The sequence below is a fragment of the Neolamprologus brichardi genome, chromosome 7, assembly GCF_056152115.1.
Source record: "Neolamprologus brichardi isolate AB-2024 chromosome 7, ASM5615211v1, whole genome shotgun sequence".
Taxonomy (NCBI): Eukaryota; Metazoa; Chordata; class Actinopteri; order Cichliformes; family Cichlidae; genus Neolamprologus; species Neolamprologus brichardi.
The window spans coordinates 30837441-30850726 of NC_142110.1; the positions used below are offsets into that span (position 1 = coordinate 30837441).

Here is a 13286-nt window from a genome sequence, read left to right on the forward strand (position 1 = left end):
ACGACCAGTGATGAGAATAATGGTGTTACAAGTAACTGCGTTATTTTTTTCCAGTAACGAAAACTGTTAGTTTACTGTTAGTAATCTAACTAATTTCTATCGTTACAACGTCATTACCGTTACTAACAAGAAAATGCGGTGCGGTCGCATTACTATTTTTCAACAAACAGACGGTTGAAGCTGTGTTCAGCTTACTGCACCGTATATCAGTTGCACAGAAGTAGATGTAAGTAATCTGGGCGCTACAGCTTTAAGCAGCTGTGCGCACTCCCGCGTGTGGCAATCACTTTTTGCAGACGATCACTTTCTGACACAACACCTGGAGCTAAGGGGGCAAAACAATCGCATGAGTGCTGCTGTTTGACTGAGGAAGAATAAAGTTGTCGTGGTAAACCAATCACATGACCACTTAAAGACAAAGCAACAAAGTGAGTTTTTAAATTGTGCTGATAGGCCGCGTAAAACCAGAGTCATAATAAACAATATATACCCGGTGTTTTGTTTTGTTTGTTTTTTTCCTCAATAGACGTTAAACGTGGCAAAACTAAGGACAGCGCTAGCAAGCACCCTCTGCTTATGACCGAAAAATAAAAAACAAAACAAAAACAGTTCTTTCCTGTTGGTGGAAAAATGAACCATGTCGACCAATCAAAAAAATTATATGGCAACATGACATTTGGTTGTTTAGGAAGAGGGGGAAGTTTTAGGAGTGACAATGAGAGAGAGAAGGAGAGAGAGAAAGAAAGACAGAAGAAAAAGAGAGAGAGTGAGTTTTGAGATGTGAGAGATTTGTGACGTTTAGCATGTTTGGAGTGTGTAGTTAGTGTGTAGTGTTGTGCATAGTTTTGTGTTGTGTGTCAGAACAATGAGGCGACTGCTGTGTCCAGGTAGAGAACAGGAGAGTGATACACCTGCTGCTGTCAGACCTGCAGGTATCAGGCTGTGATGTTCTCCTTTATAGTGGACAGAAGTTTTTGGAGTGGCACAAATAATTTGTGGCATCTTATTGAATGCAGCTGATTGTTATGTAAACAGTTTGAAATGGTTATTAAAAGGGTAAAAGGTAAATGGCTGCAAATAACTTTGTTGTTTACAAAACATGTGCATAGGATTTTAAAACTGACAATTTATATTTGCATTTAAAGTTATGAAATCTGATTCAATAAACATGTTTGTGGTTGTTTCAATAAAAAAAATAACTTTTTCTACTCGGATTTTGTTTTTTGACTGATTTTAGATCAATTGTGTTAATACAGTATGTCAAAATGAAAACACAACTGTAAATTCAGACATGTGAGGTTGTGCTGAAAAGAATGATACCAAACAAGGCAAAGTAAATCGTTTTTAAAGGTGAAATGTAGTGGGAAAATCAACAGTAGTCAAAAATGGCCAATTATAACCTGGAGCCCAGAGGGATAAAAAAAATTTTTTTAAGTAACACAATAGCTACTTTTCAAGTAATTAACTACTTTTAGAATCTTGTAACTCAGTTACTCAGTTACTTTTTTTGAAGACGTAACTAGTAACTATAATTAATTACTTTTTCAAAGTAACTTGCCCAACACTGCACACGACATCTCTCTTGTTCACTTAAATAACTTTAAATGTGTGTTCCCCAATTGACTGGCACAGACAAATCAGTTGTGTTGAAGTACCAGTATAAAACTGAGCATGAAAATTTAAATATACCACCATGCGAACAAGACACTACTATTGTGAGAAAGCATGCTGCAAGTCCCGTCAATGCAAAATGAAAGTTCAGTAACATCACTGAAAGAGGGTTTTGTGACAAGAACATGTAAAAGTCAAACAGTTGTCTCATCCTAAGGACTATCAAGCATATACCAAAAGTAACAGGTCAGTGTGTGGGGTTCGGGCGACACAAACTAAGTCTCCTGTTTCACCTACTAGTACTGTAGCCCACTTTACAGACAAACATACCAAAACTTTAGATGCTCCTCTGCGTAGGAATATGACACTGGACTCAGAGACAAACTCAAACATGGATAAGCTGGTGGAGAGAATGAAGTAAAAGCCATCAATTTCCAATTTCTTGCCATCCAGCGACGAAGGAAGATTCACAAGGAGCTGCTCACAATACAGGGAAAAGACACAAAGATCCTTCGAAATGTCTATGTCCATAATATTCCTGATGTCCCCGGGTCTCAGAAACAACAACAGCAACAAAAGTTGAGCTTGAAGTCTGTGAAATCATCCAAACTGAACACCTCATAAACAAAACTTCAAAAGCCCATGAGTGAGAATAATTGTGATGAAGACATTGTCTATGGTCAGGATAGATTGTTTGTGAAACCCATGAAATGTAGGGCAACAAAAGGTCTGCAGTAGATTCCCCCTCTGAGGACTCCAACCTAGACAAGACCCATAAGGACACGGAGGATAATAAGTCCAAACGTACAACAGACATTATTGACTGATTCTGAGTGCAGAGGCCTTGACAAAGAAATGTTTGTGTCTATGTGAGTGTGACAGTCAGTCTATCGTCATGTCTTCAAGCATTGTCAGAAGAAATAAACAACCCAGACCGGAAACTGGTTGTATAATACATTACTTAATAGCTTGCCCATCTCTCAACTACAGGAGTCCATCCTTCTTACGTCAGTCTGTGAGTTTGTGTGAGACTACACGCCTTTGGAGCAGAGGGTCGCAAGTTCAGTTCACACAGAATTGTCACATGATATTAAACAGAAGCTCTGTCGAGTGGGCAGTGATAATGAAGCAGTATATTGTAAGTTGTAGATTCAAGCTGCTCTTCATATTTTTGGCCACCAGATGTCACCAAAGTACACTGCGTTGCAAGGCTTCAGCAATGAACCGTTTTTCAATACAAGCTTAGGAAGACTCGATTTTGCCATAACTACACCAAGAGCACTGAAGGGTCAACTTTACCTAGTAATGACTTTATTAACTTTTGTGTCACAACTAGAGATGGCACGATACCGATACCGATATCATAAATTTGGATATCTGCCAATACCGATATGAATCCGATATAGTGTGTTTTTAATTAATAAAACTGTTTTGTAATACCTTGCTGCATTTTGTATAAGTTCATACTCAAGTTTAAATAAACAACAACACTAAAGCTATTCTGTTATACCTGTATGTAAAAAATACACTGCACCCAAAATATTTCATAGCAATACTGATCAATCTAATAAACTTAAACCTACTCCATCCTTCCCATTCTGGTATTTTAAAGAGTACTTAGCAGAAATATTAAGCAACCTAACTAATAGGGTTGCAAACTCCCAGCAAAAAAAAATAGGGAACCACCCTCCACCTCATGATGCTTAATCAACATAATCAACTTTAATCTGATGCAGTGTGAGAAAAAAAATGCACAGAAATAAATTATTTTTCAAGAATAATTAAATAGATTCAACATCTTTCTTCTACAGAATTGGAGACTGCACAGATGGTATCTTCCCAAAGGAAAAAGTAGTATTAGACTTAATAGTTACTATATACAGTAATGGACTTCTATATATTGGGTGTAAGATTCAGATAATCATTTATTAAAAGCTAGACATTTTAAATGAGAATAAGAAAGAAAAGTATGTCTTTGTGCCCCCCTTTTCCCTGTTAATGCCCTATCGGCCCCCCTGGCTAAACTTTGCTAGATCTGCCCCTGCACAGTTACCAGGTCAGCTACACAGAAAAGGATCCTGCTGTAGAAAGTAATGTTAAATAAATTCTAACAACAGCTTATCAAGCTTAAACGTGCTGCTGTTGTGCAGCCGCTGGCTTCCTCTTTCTGGCGCAAAGTGGGCCAAAAACAAAGGAGAGAGATCAGCTGATCATTAATCAGTTTCACATTGAAGTAACAACAGGAGAGGGAGGAAGAGAGAAGAGCCATTCGCTCCATATATCGGTTGTTAAGCTTAACGGAATGCTTTACAAACATTCAGAGATGAACTTACACACTTGCTTTACTTCTCTCTGGGATAACTTCCTCGGAGATGAAGTGCTGGTTTGGTAGCGAGACTCCAAATACACACAGCCACACTGCTCCGATGTGCCACGGTTATGAGCCGAGTTACAGTGAGTAAGTTTTGTGAGGTGCTTTTTTGATATTTAATGGATCGGATTACATTTTTTATTTCTCTCAGATATCTGATCCAGTAATTTACGTCACTATCGGACCAATACCGATACTTAATATCGGATCGGTCCATCTCTAGTCACAACACACTGTGTGGTACACAGTCATGCCACAGAGGTGTCATTAAAAGACAGAAACTTCTGTAAATGGTTATATTTACTTCACTTTTTTCCCCTCTAAACTATTAATGTGTCTTTTAGATCCCATGCTTACAACACTGGTTAAAGACGTGATACTATAGATTAATTCTTTGATATTAAATATGATCAGTTACAAGTCTTAATAGGGCCTCTGACAGTGAACTCTGTATTTATCCTGGTAGACCACAGAGCGACTTTCGAAACAGTTAATCACAATATATTATAACATATCATACCTGTGATGTGATACGGAGATTTGAACACACCATTTGCATGAAAGAATATCCACTGCAATGGTTTCAGTCATGTCTATCTGATATATTCCTGACATGTGAAAATAAGATCCCAAAGTTTCAAAGGTTTCTGTGATTGGGTGAATACTTTTTGAATTACACATACATTTTTGTCCACTTCTAGAATCAGACAAACTGTCTGCTACTGTACCAGGTCCTAAAAATGGCATTACCTTGGCCTCCAGTAGCACTGTGAGGAATCTTATTCCCTTCCTCACACACATAACAGCAATATGTAGACCTGCTTTCTTTCATCTGTGAAATAAATGTCATACTCAGTTTAGTGATGCTGATGTCACTCCTCTCTCTATGACATAAAAACACCAAAAACAATAGATTAGTTTCCAAGAAAGAAGAAAAAAAAGAAACACATTAGATATTGACCCCCCTCTCTTTGTATTACGAGTCGGGGTTTTTTCTCTTCTGCAATAAGGGGGAAAAAAATCACCACTTTCCTTTTTTACTTTCCACTAGGTGTCACTGTTCTTTTAATTTTCACTACTTAGCTTCAGTCTTCTAATCAGAACATTAGACATGCTTCTTGTTTCAACCGTTAACATATTGTGTTAGGCAGAGAGTGTCTAAGTTCTGCCAATTAATTTAATGGAGTCATTTCCACTTTGCACACTTTGTTTGTTTGTTTTTTAGATGACAATTATAAACCAAAACTTTAATTTTACTATATTTAACTAGCTGGTTGCTTTAATGTTTAACATTCAACATGAGATAATCACTGCTCTGAAAAAAAAATATCTTGGATCTCCAGACTACTAGTTTTAAAGTTTTAAACATATATATATATATACAATAGATAGCATTTCAAACCTGAGTACAATAAACAAATGTATTTATATATTTAAAAAATATCTTTTGTTTGTTGTCACTATAAGATATAGATACTTTCTAAGAATTATGTACTTTTTATTCAGGAGCCTGTGTATTTGATGAAGGACAGCTGAGCTTGGACTGGTGATGATGCAAGCGGCAGAATTCTGGATAAGTTGATGGAGAGAAAGACAAAAAAAATGTTTTACAGTAATTAATGCAAAAGAAATGAAGTCTCAATATGGCAAAATTCTTCTTTTTTTAATGTCATGCCATCATGTGCATTAATATGCTGACATGTAACTTAACTTATATATTTGTAATTACACTTCCCTAGAAATATAATTATCCTATCATGAAACAATGATTAACATCTGTGCCACATTTCCAGCACTTTGCTGAAGAACTTCAGTAGTCAGCTTTAACGAGAATATTGGGAGCAACCAACAATTACTTTTTGACATTTCTTTTCCAGACCTTTACTTTTACTTCTGTCTTCTACTGAGTTAGGACACCACATCCTCTTGTAGTGTCACAACCTTTGTTTCAGGCTGTGAGAGAATTATTTTTAACACATTCTTTGTGTCACACACCTGTTGAAAGACGAATGTTTTTTGGTTTGTTAAAATGTTACAAGATGTTCTGAAAAGGCATTACTGACAGTGAGAACATTGTTAAACCAGCATTGATGTTCAACAGTGAATGCCTGTGAATGTTTTACTGTCAGTTAAACACAGTCTATATTGTCCTTGGCTTGTCAGTACCCTTAAAAGTACGTGAAACTGTACCAGCATTGGAGATGGTGTTTAAACAGAGTTTGACTGATTGACAACAGCTGTTCAGCAGGATATTTTAAATATTTCAAAAGACATTTTTTAACCCTGTCTCACACTCACAAATGTATTTTAAATTTTAAAAAGTATTTTTTAAAAAAACTACAAAATGTGTTGGTAGAGCAGAATCCAACATGTGATAATATAGAAAAAGAATACTTGATTGTGGTTAATAGACCCCCCTGGTGATAGCTTTCCTTAACAAAACACTTAACGTCTACCTGTGTTTCTCAGCAAAAAGGAGGTGAGCACAAAAGGAATAGGTGAAGCAATGATGGAGGGAATAAAAAAGAAAAAGGAACAACAAACAACCTACTGTGAAATAAAATAAATCCCAGTTAGAGAACAGGTCACTGAAAAATACATGCTTTTGATTAATGTCCAAAACAAAGATGATATGAACTTTTTTCCTAGCTTCATTTTAATCTAAGCCAGCCTCTATGTGTCCTTTTCTGCTCTAACTGAGCACTCAAAGCACTTTATCAAACATACATCATTTCCCCATTCACACAACCACAACACAGTAACTTGAATTACCTTATTATAAGGTTACTAAAACTTTAAAGGTCAAATCAATATCTTCAGCACTGTAGCTGGCTGACAGTTAAATCTCTCTAGAGCCTTGTATTCCTTTATAGCTCAGTTGTAACAAAAATAAATGTCTTTACAGTTAAACTGTTAATAAAAAAGTTAATAAAAAATCCTACTGCTGTCCTAGACGCACTCAAGGGCAACAAATTGAGGTTGTTTTTTTCTTGTGGTGTTGAGTGAAAGAGGAGTGGGTGTTGGACCAAATATCTGGATGCAATGTTGTCAAGTTGGCAAGAGGAACTGGTTGATCTGCATGCTTCATGAATATAACGCAACAGCTCACCAGGGCGTTTCACACTGACTCTCATCCAAAAATAACAAACTCTGCCTAAAAAATAATCATATTAAAAAATCATATAAAATAACACAACATACCAGACAGAAGTGCATTACAAACACAACATAGGAGTAGTGGACATTAATTAATGGACTTAAAATGCTATTTTATTGTACAAAAAAGATGCTTCTGAGCATCATTAGGGCTCAGTCTTAATAGAAAGTTTTTGTTTTTTTTCAATAGATACATATAAAAATCACAAAAGGATAATTTACTTACTAGACCCTCAAAAACAGACCATCAAATAATAAGGACCATTTAAGAAACGGCACCATATCAGAATTTCATAATCTGCTTATGTTTATCAGAGAGATCGCAATATAAGATAAATGAATCAAAATAGGGAATCAAATCTTGTGATTGGGAACTGGCTTTTGTGTGTCCTGCTACATTAAATATAACCTATAAAACAATACACTTGATGTGTTTGTGATTTTTGTTTTTTTAAAGGAGTTAAGCTACATCTGTGAAATGCAGGAGCCTGTGTCCATATTTCTCTACTAATTTGTACAGCGCTATGATTCCCTGATGTTACAATCATTAATCACTCATATGATTTCTTTATAGATATTTTTAGACGATATACCCCAAATAGATGTTAGAGATTGACTTTGACATTGGCCGGAGAATCAAAGAGAGATCAACAGAAACTGAAACTTTTTTAAAGCTATTTATTCAGTGAATGCAATCTTGATTTCATAAATGTACATCAAACAATATTGGATGCCACTCATGTTATTTATTAACCTCATGCATGGATATCATATAGCTATACCTTCTACAGAGCATTTAACCCTTTTTAAGCTTCATTTTTTAAACAGTTATCGTAAATATGATACTTTTTAAACAAATTTTAAACTAGAAATAGGAAACACAGAGTTTAATAATGTGTATCCATTTAGAAATTAGATGATCAGCCACAGAAATATTCACTTGAAGACATTCCCACTGATTTAAATATAAATTATACAGCAGAATGGAAAGTGATTTAAAATAAATGAGGCATCAAATTTTGAAAATTATAGTTCTAAATCATTTATGTCTAAACTGATTTTACATTTAGAAAATTAACATATTTTATTAAATGACAGCTGCTTAATTTTACACCAGATTAAGACCCCACGCTTGAGTGGTTCTAACCGTCGTTATCTGAACCCAAGACGGTCTGGAACAAGATGATTCTCTGCAACAGTTCAGCCATGAAGGTCACGTTGTTAGCGAGGTATTCATTGTCATATATGGCTTCATGCTGCTGCAGAATTCGCTGTGCCTTCTCAAACATTTCATCGGTGTAATGTGTTTCTCCATTTGCTGCCACCATGTCATCAATTTTTCTGAACAGCTCAACAACCTGACCTCTGTTCCAGATGTTTTTGTTATCGAATACATGGTACCTATTACCGCACCTGTTCAGCAGCTCTCTGAGCTTCTGGTGGCCAGTTCTCAAATAGTTATGTATGGTTATTTTCTTATTTGTTAGTTTGTCACCATGAGTAAACAGAATCATCATGTAGTTTGATGCGTCAGGTCCAAAGAGTTTCTCCAGGGCATCCACACAGTTTTCTTCTTCTTTGGTAAACCTGCCAATCTGAAGGACCAGGAGGAAGACGTGAGGGCCGGGAGTGGAGATCTGGATGCATTTCGCGATTTCTTTCTTTATACTGTCTGCAGTCTTAGATGTATCCAGAAGGCCAGGTGTATCTACCAACTTGACATTTCTAGTGCACTCAAGTTTAACTGCCTCACAGTGCACTGTCACTGACTCTGAACTCTCATTAGCCTTAAACGTTTCTTTGCCAATAATGGTGTTACCAGCAGCACTTTTCCCGACACCAGTTTTCCCAATGATCACAATCCTCAGTGGGCAGCCTACAGAAAGAAATATCTACTGTTATAATTGTGTGGATCACAAGCATAATCTTAACAGTATTAAAAATTCAACGTGATATTTGAAAAACACGGGAAATCAAAATAGAAGATCTAAGTTTACCATCAGGGATTGATGAACTGTTACCCATCTCTGCTCTTGGCTCTTTGGCAAATGAACAGAAAGCCGCTCTGAGTGGTTTGATTTGTTCCCTGCACTCCTCCCACTGGGTGGACCTAACTCTCAGTCTATATCAGCAAGACTGCAACTGAATTCAGATTCTGTTGAAACCTGCACGTGGTTCATCTTTAAGCAGCTGACAAGATGAGTTCTGCTGGTTCTCCAAGTAAGCAACTCTTCCTTAATTAATTTTGTCACATTTATATACCCCCTTCATATTTCCATAAAGATATGAGAAATTATTTAATCTTGAACACGAGAAACTATAATGTTACCTTAAATCTTTACCTGAAGAAATATTGATTTACTAATATTAACAATGTTCTCAAGTTATGTATCATATGAGACAGAGACATGAAACTTTGGAACAGTGTAACTGAGATTAAATAGGAGAGTATATCTGCAGATTGTTGTTGTCCGACTCTTGTCCAATACAAAGTTAGTTGGAACAAATTATGCTCTTCTTAACAAAAAATCTTTCCCAGTGCTGTTTTCTTTTAGCTACAGACACACCCTTGGTTAAATATTTCTTCAGAATTATTCAATTTTTATTTTTTTGCCTTGTTCCATTGGTATGTGTGAGGGGATCTTTGGACAGTACTGGGAGAAAAAATACCTCTTTGTAGCATTGTTGCTGGATTATTGGAACACTGTGACATGACCATTGAATTGTCAGTGAACAAATTGCTCCTATCTTTAATTCCATCCTTCATTTTAATTGTAATCACACACCTGGAAATTGTAAAGTGAAAAGTATACAACATTTTGAAAAAAATACTCTTGCCTTTTGCTTCTACAGATCACCCTGTCAAGACTACAATCATTCTCTTTGGAAAGAAGGAGAGCTTGCAGAAGAAAATCAAAAGTGAAATCTTCAAAAATCAGAGAACTGTTTCCAAATTATGTAATGACTTTTTTGTGAGCGAGAGCGAATCATTCAAAATCATAAGTACTCCAGATGTTTTGGATGACAAATATCTGGATCCAGATCAGAGGATAATTGATTTGATGGCACTTTCTGATTTTAGCCCTGATCTGTTAATGTTGGCAATAGATTCAGAGGATACAGGGCAAGTGGAAAAAGTACATGCTCAAATCGACAAACTTGAACATATTTTTCAAGGAACTGTCATAAAACACTTAGCCATCATAATAGATAATGGCAAGAACAAGAATAAACCCAACCTGAATCATGACAAGGTATTCTATATCCAGGAAGATGTGAATAAAAACCTGCCTGATCAGTGTAAGGAATGGTTAACTGATCAGCCACTCCAGTTTAAAACTGAAAACTACATTCAAAAAGCTGTGAAACGAAGGAAACAATATTTTGAAAGCACAAGGTAAAACGAAATTCCAGCTTTTTTTCAATTGGATAGTCATTCCTATTTTCTTTACAGCTAGCTTGTGTTTGTTTATTTTCTCATAAGTTGTTTCTGAGAAAAGAAACGTTTCGATCATGTAGTTGCAATACCAATACGTAATAACACTTATAGGATAAATGCTTCTGATGTCAGTTTTATTAAAATAACAAAACCAGTGCAGCCTTCAGTAAAAGTCTTTTCCTAAAATAAAACTATAGTAACGGCAATCACCTTCAGCATGTAGAACAATTGTTTTTAATGTAGCCTAATGCTACAAGCAATCTACTAGACAGCCTGTCGAAGTAAGACAATAACTCAGGAAGAGGAAAATCCAGTTTAAGAGCACAGACAGCAAATGTTTTAGGCATCTTGTAATAAATGGAAAAAAAATGCTAACAAAAACAAATTTGGTCCCACATTATTTAAAAAAAAAAGTTGTTTTTTTTTCTTTTTTCCCCACCAAGTGACTTAAATAAACAAAAGTAAATTCACACAGTCTCTAGATCAATCAATGACCCCTGTGCAACCACCAGTTGCTAGGAGAAAATGTGTATTCACCACCCAGTCTGTGAGTTGTTATAGGCTACTGATACCAACTTATGTGCAAACTAGACAAATTTTGTCTTGAGAAGGAGGGAACTGTGCTGTACTCTATACCTTTATGCAATGGCAGCCAGCATCCTCCATACTCCATAGTTTTCCCTAGCAACCAAGGGGTTACGGAGCGAAATTAGTTATACAGATGATTTACATTTTAAATATCTTTTTCAAGGCCCCACAACAATATCAAACCATTTTTTGTATCACAACATGCTAAAATCAAATGTATTGCTATATCCCTAAAGCATGCAGAGAGACACACACACTTTGCTTAAAACACGTGGAACCACCTTTGTAACCTAAGAAGGGCAGACAGCCACAATCACTTCATACACTTCAGCTGGTTCAGTGGTGCAATTAATCTTACCAGGTGTCTTTAATCCTGAGAAAACTAAACATTTTTGTGCAGCTCCAGTGGGAACAACTTTAAGATGTTCAAATTATGTCTTAAGGGGGGATTTTTTTCTAAATTTTTACTAGAGTGAATAAATACAAATGCTGAGTACTGTTGTAGTTCTGGTATAGCAGGGTTGAGTCTGTAAAAATTGTAAAAGTATCGAGTAAGCTCTCGAAGGTTAGAGGCTATAATTTAAAATAGAGTTTATGTGTGTTTATGTTTTTTGTTTGAGGAAATCCACTGAAAACACAAGCTAATTAAAAAATATATTTTTCTTGTGAAATTTGAAGTTTTGTTGTTGAAATATATCTTATATCTGCAGTGATTATAATTATTATTTCAGAAATGAATGTTCTCCTGATCACCATGGGGCAAGAGGTGAGTCTGGTATCCAAATATGAGTGTAGTTTTTCTAAGCCAGTTTTTTTTAACTACATTTTATGATATAATAAACAATTACACTAACCCTAACCCAGGAACTGAAACCACCATTGTTCTTCTGGGAAAAAGTGGAACTGGAAAGAGTGCATCTGGAAACACTATCCTGGCTGCTGGAAACTCCCAGATGGATTCAACTTTTGAATCTCGTCCGAGCTCCACACCAGTCACCAACAAGTGTGAGGAGAAGAGGGCACAGATATTTGGGACACAGATTAGAGTTGTTGACACTCCAGATTTCTTGAACAACGAGGAAGATGTAGACAATGCACAAATAGAAGAGTGTAAGAGGTACTGTCAGGAAGAACAGTGTGTTGTGTTACTTGTGATACAGCTCGGCAGGTTTACAGAGGGCGAGAATGAAATATTACATAACCTGGAGAAACATCTTCAGAGGAAGATCAGGGAGAAAACAATCCTCCTGTTTACACATGGCGAAGATTTCAACGGTGATTTGACTGAGTTTATTGGCGAACGATCTCACCTCAAGTACATTGTGGGAGCTTGCGGTAATCGTTGCCATGTATTCAAGAACACTGTTAAGGACTCTAAGCAAGTCCTTTCGCTTTTCATGAGCATTTCTAAAATTGTTCCAAATTGCACACCAAAACAGCCTACACCGTGCTCTTTGTTTTAGTGTTTGCTGACTTACATCACAAGCCCAACTAACACATACATGTTTGTATGGCAAGTAAGCGTGTAATCTTCTGAAATTCTGTGAACTTCTTGTATACACATATAATGTGACATCTCTTTAATTACAGCATTTGTAATTTCAAGTACTTCTACTCTATGTGATTTATAGATACTTCTTTCACTCTTCAACTTTTGGGGAAGTTTTTAAAAAGAGAAGATTTTTTTAAACGGTCTAGAGAATATAAGAAAAGCTTATTTTTACGTTTTGCTGTGGAATGAGGTGTTTTAAGACACAATGTTTATGGGTAAAATAAGATGTTATAGCCATGTTTATATCTATATAAACCAAAAGACAAATGTATTAAATAATAAACTCAGCAATAAAATATAAAAAAAAATACCTTGGAGTCTAGTTATTGAATGTCTGTGTCAGTCTGCTTCTATTTAGCTGCTGCCCTGTTGTGTAGATTTAGTCTATAAACCACATCATTTTATGATTACCTGTTATTATTGGTATCTGATCACATATCACAGTTTGTATGTTTAAAAAAAATGTTGCCAAAACTTGGAAAAAAAAAATCATCAAAATTTGTAACAACTTTTTTTTTCTTTTGCCTGTCCCGTTTGGCTCTTTTGCCATCAGAATTATTGTCTAAAGG

The 13286-nt window shown here is 35.9% G+C and overlaps 2 protein-coding genes across 2 annotated transcripts; one reads left to right on the forward strand and one right to left on the reverse strand.

The window, feature by feature from the left end:
- Window positions 1–7838: 7838 nt before the first annotated feature.
- LOC102786409 (GTPase IMAP family member 7-like) lies at window positions 7839–9175 on the reverse strand. The gene is made up of 2 exons (XM_006782670.3): window positions 9136–9175; window positions 7839–9014 (listed from the first exon to the last, which is right to left on the reverse strand). Exons 1-2 carry the CDS (start codon window positions 9161–9163, stop codon window positions 8281–8283), a joined length of 762 nt encoding a protein of 253 aa, XP_006782733.1. The 5' UTR covers window positions 9164–9175; the 3' UTR covers window positions 7839–8280.
- A 125-nt stretch (window positions 9176–9300) lies between these two features.
- LOC102786118 (uncharacterized) lies at window positions 9301–12872 on the forward strand. Its single transcript, XM_035916047.2, has 4 exons — window positions 9301–9358; window positions 9992–10535; window positions 11897–11931; window positions 12030–12872. Exons 1-4 carry the CDS (start codon window positions 9337–9339, stop codon window positions 12626–12628), a joined length of 1200 nt encoding a protein of 399 aa, XP_035771940.2. The 5' UTR covers window positions 9301–9336; the 3' UTR covers window positions 12629–12872.
- Window positions 12873–13286: the final 414 nt, after the last annotated feature.

Excerpts from the sequence above, each read along its gene's own strand:
- LOC102786118 (XM_035916047.2), top strand. The coding sequence starts at position 9,337 with ATGAGTTCTGCTGGTTCTCCAA. Across the intron at positions 9,359-9,991 it reads GAGTTCTGCTGGTTCTCCAA|ATCACCCTGTCAAGACTACA; the intron begins GTAAGCAACTCT and ends TTGCTTCTACAG. Across the intron at positions 11,932-12,029 it reads TGATCACCATGGGGCAAGAG|GAACTGAAACCACCATTGTT; the intron begins GTGAGTCTGGTA and ends ACCCTAACCCAG.
- LOC102786409 (XM_006782670.3), bottom strand. The coding sequence starts at position 9,163 with ATGGGTAACAGTTCATCAATCCCTGATG. Across the intron at positions 9,015-9,135 it reads CAGTTCATCAATCCCTGATG|GCTGCCCACTGAGGATTGTG; the intron begins GTAAACTTAGAT and ends TTCTTTCTGTAG.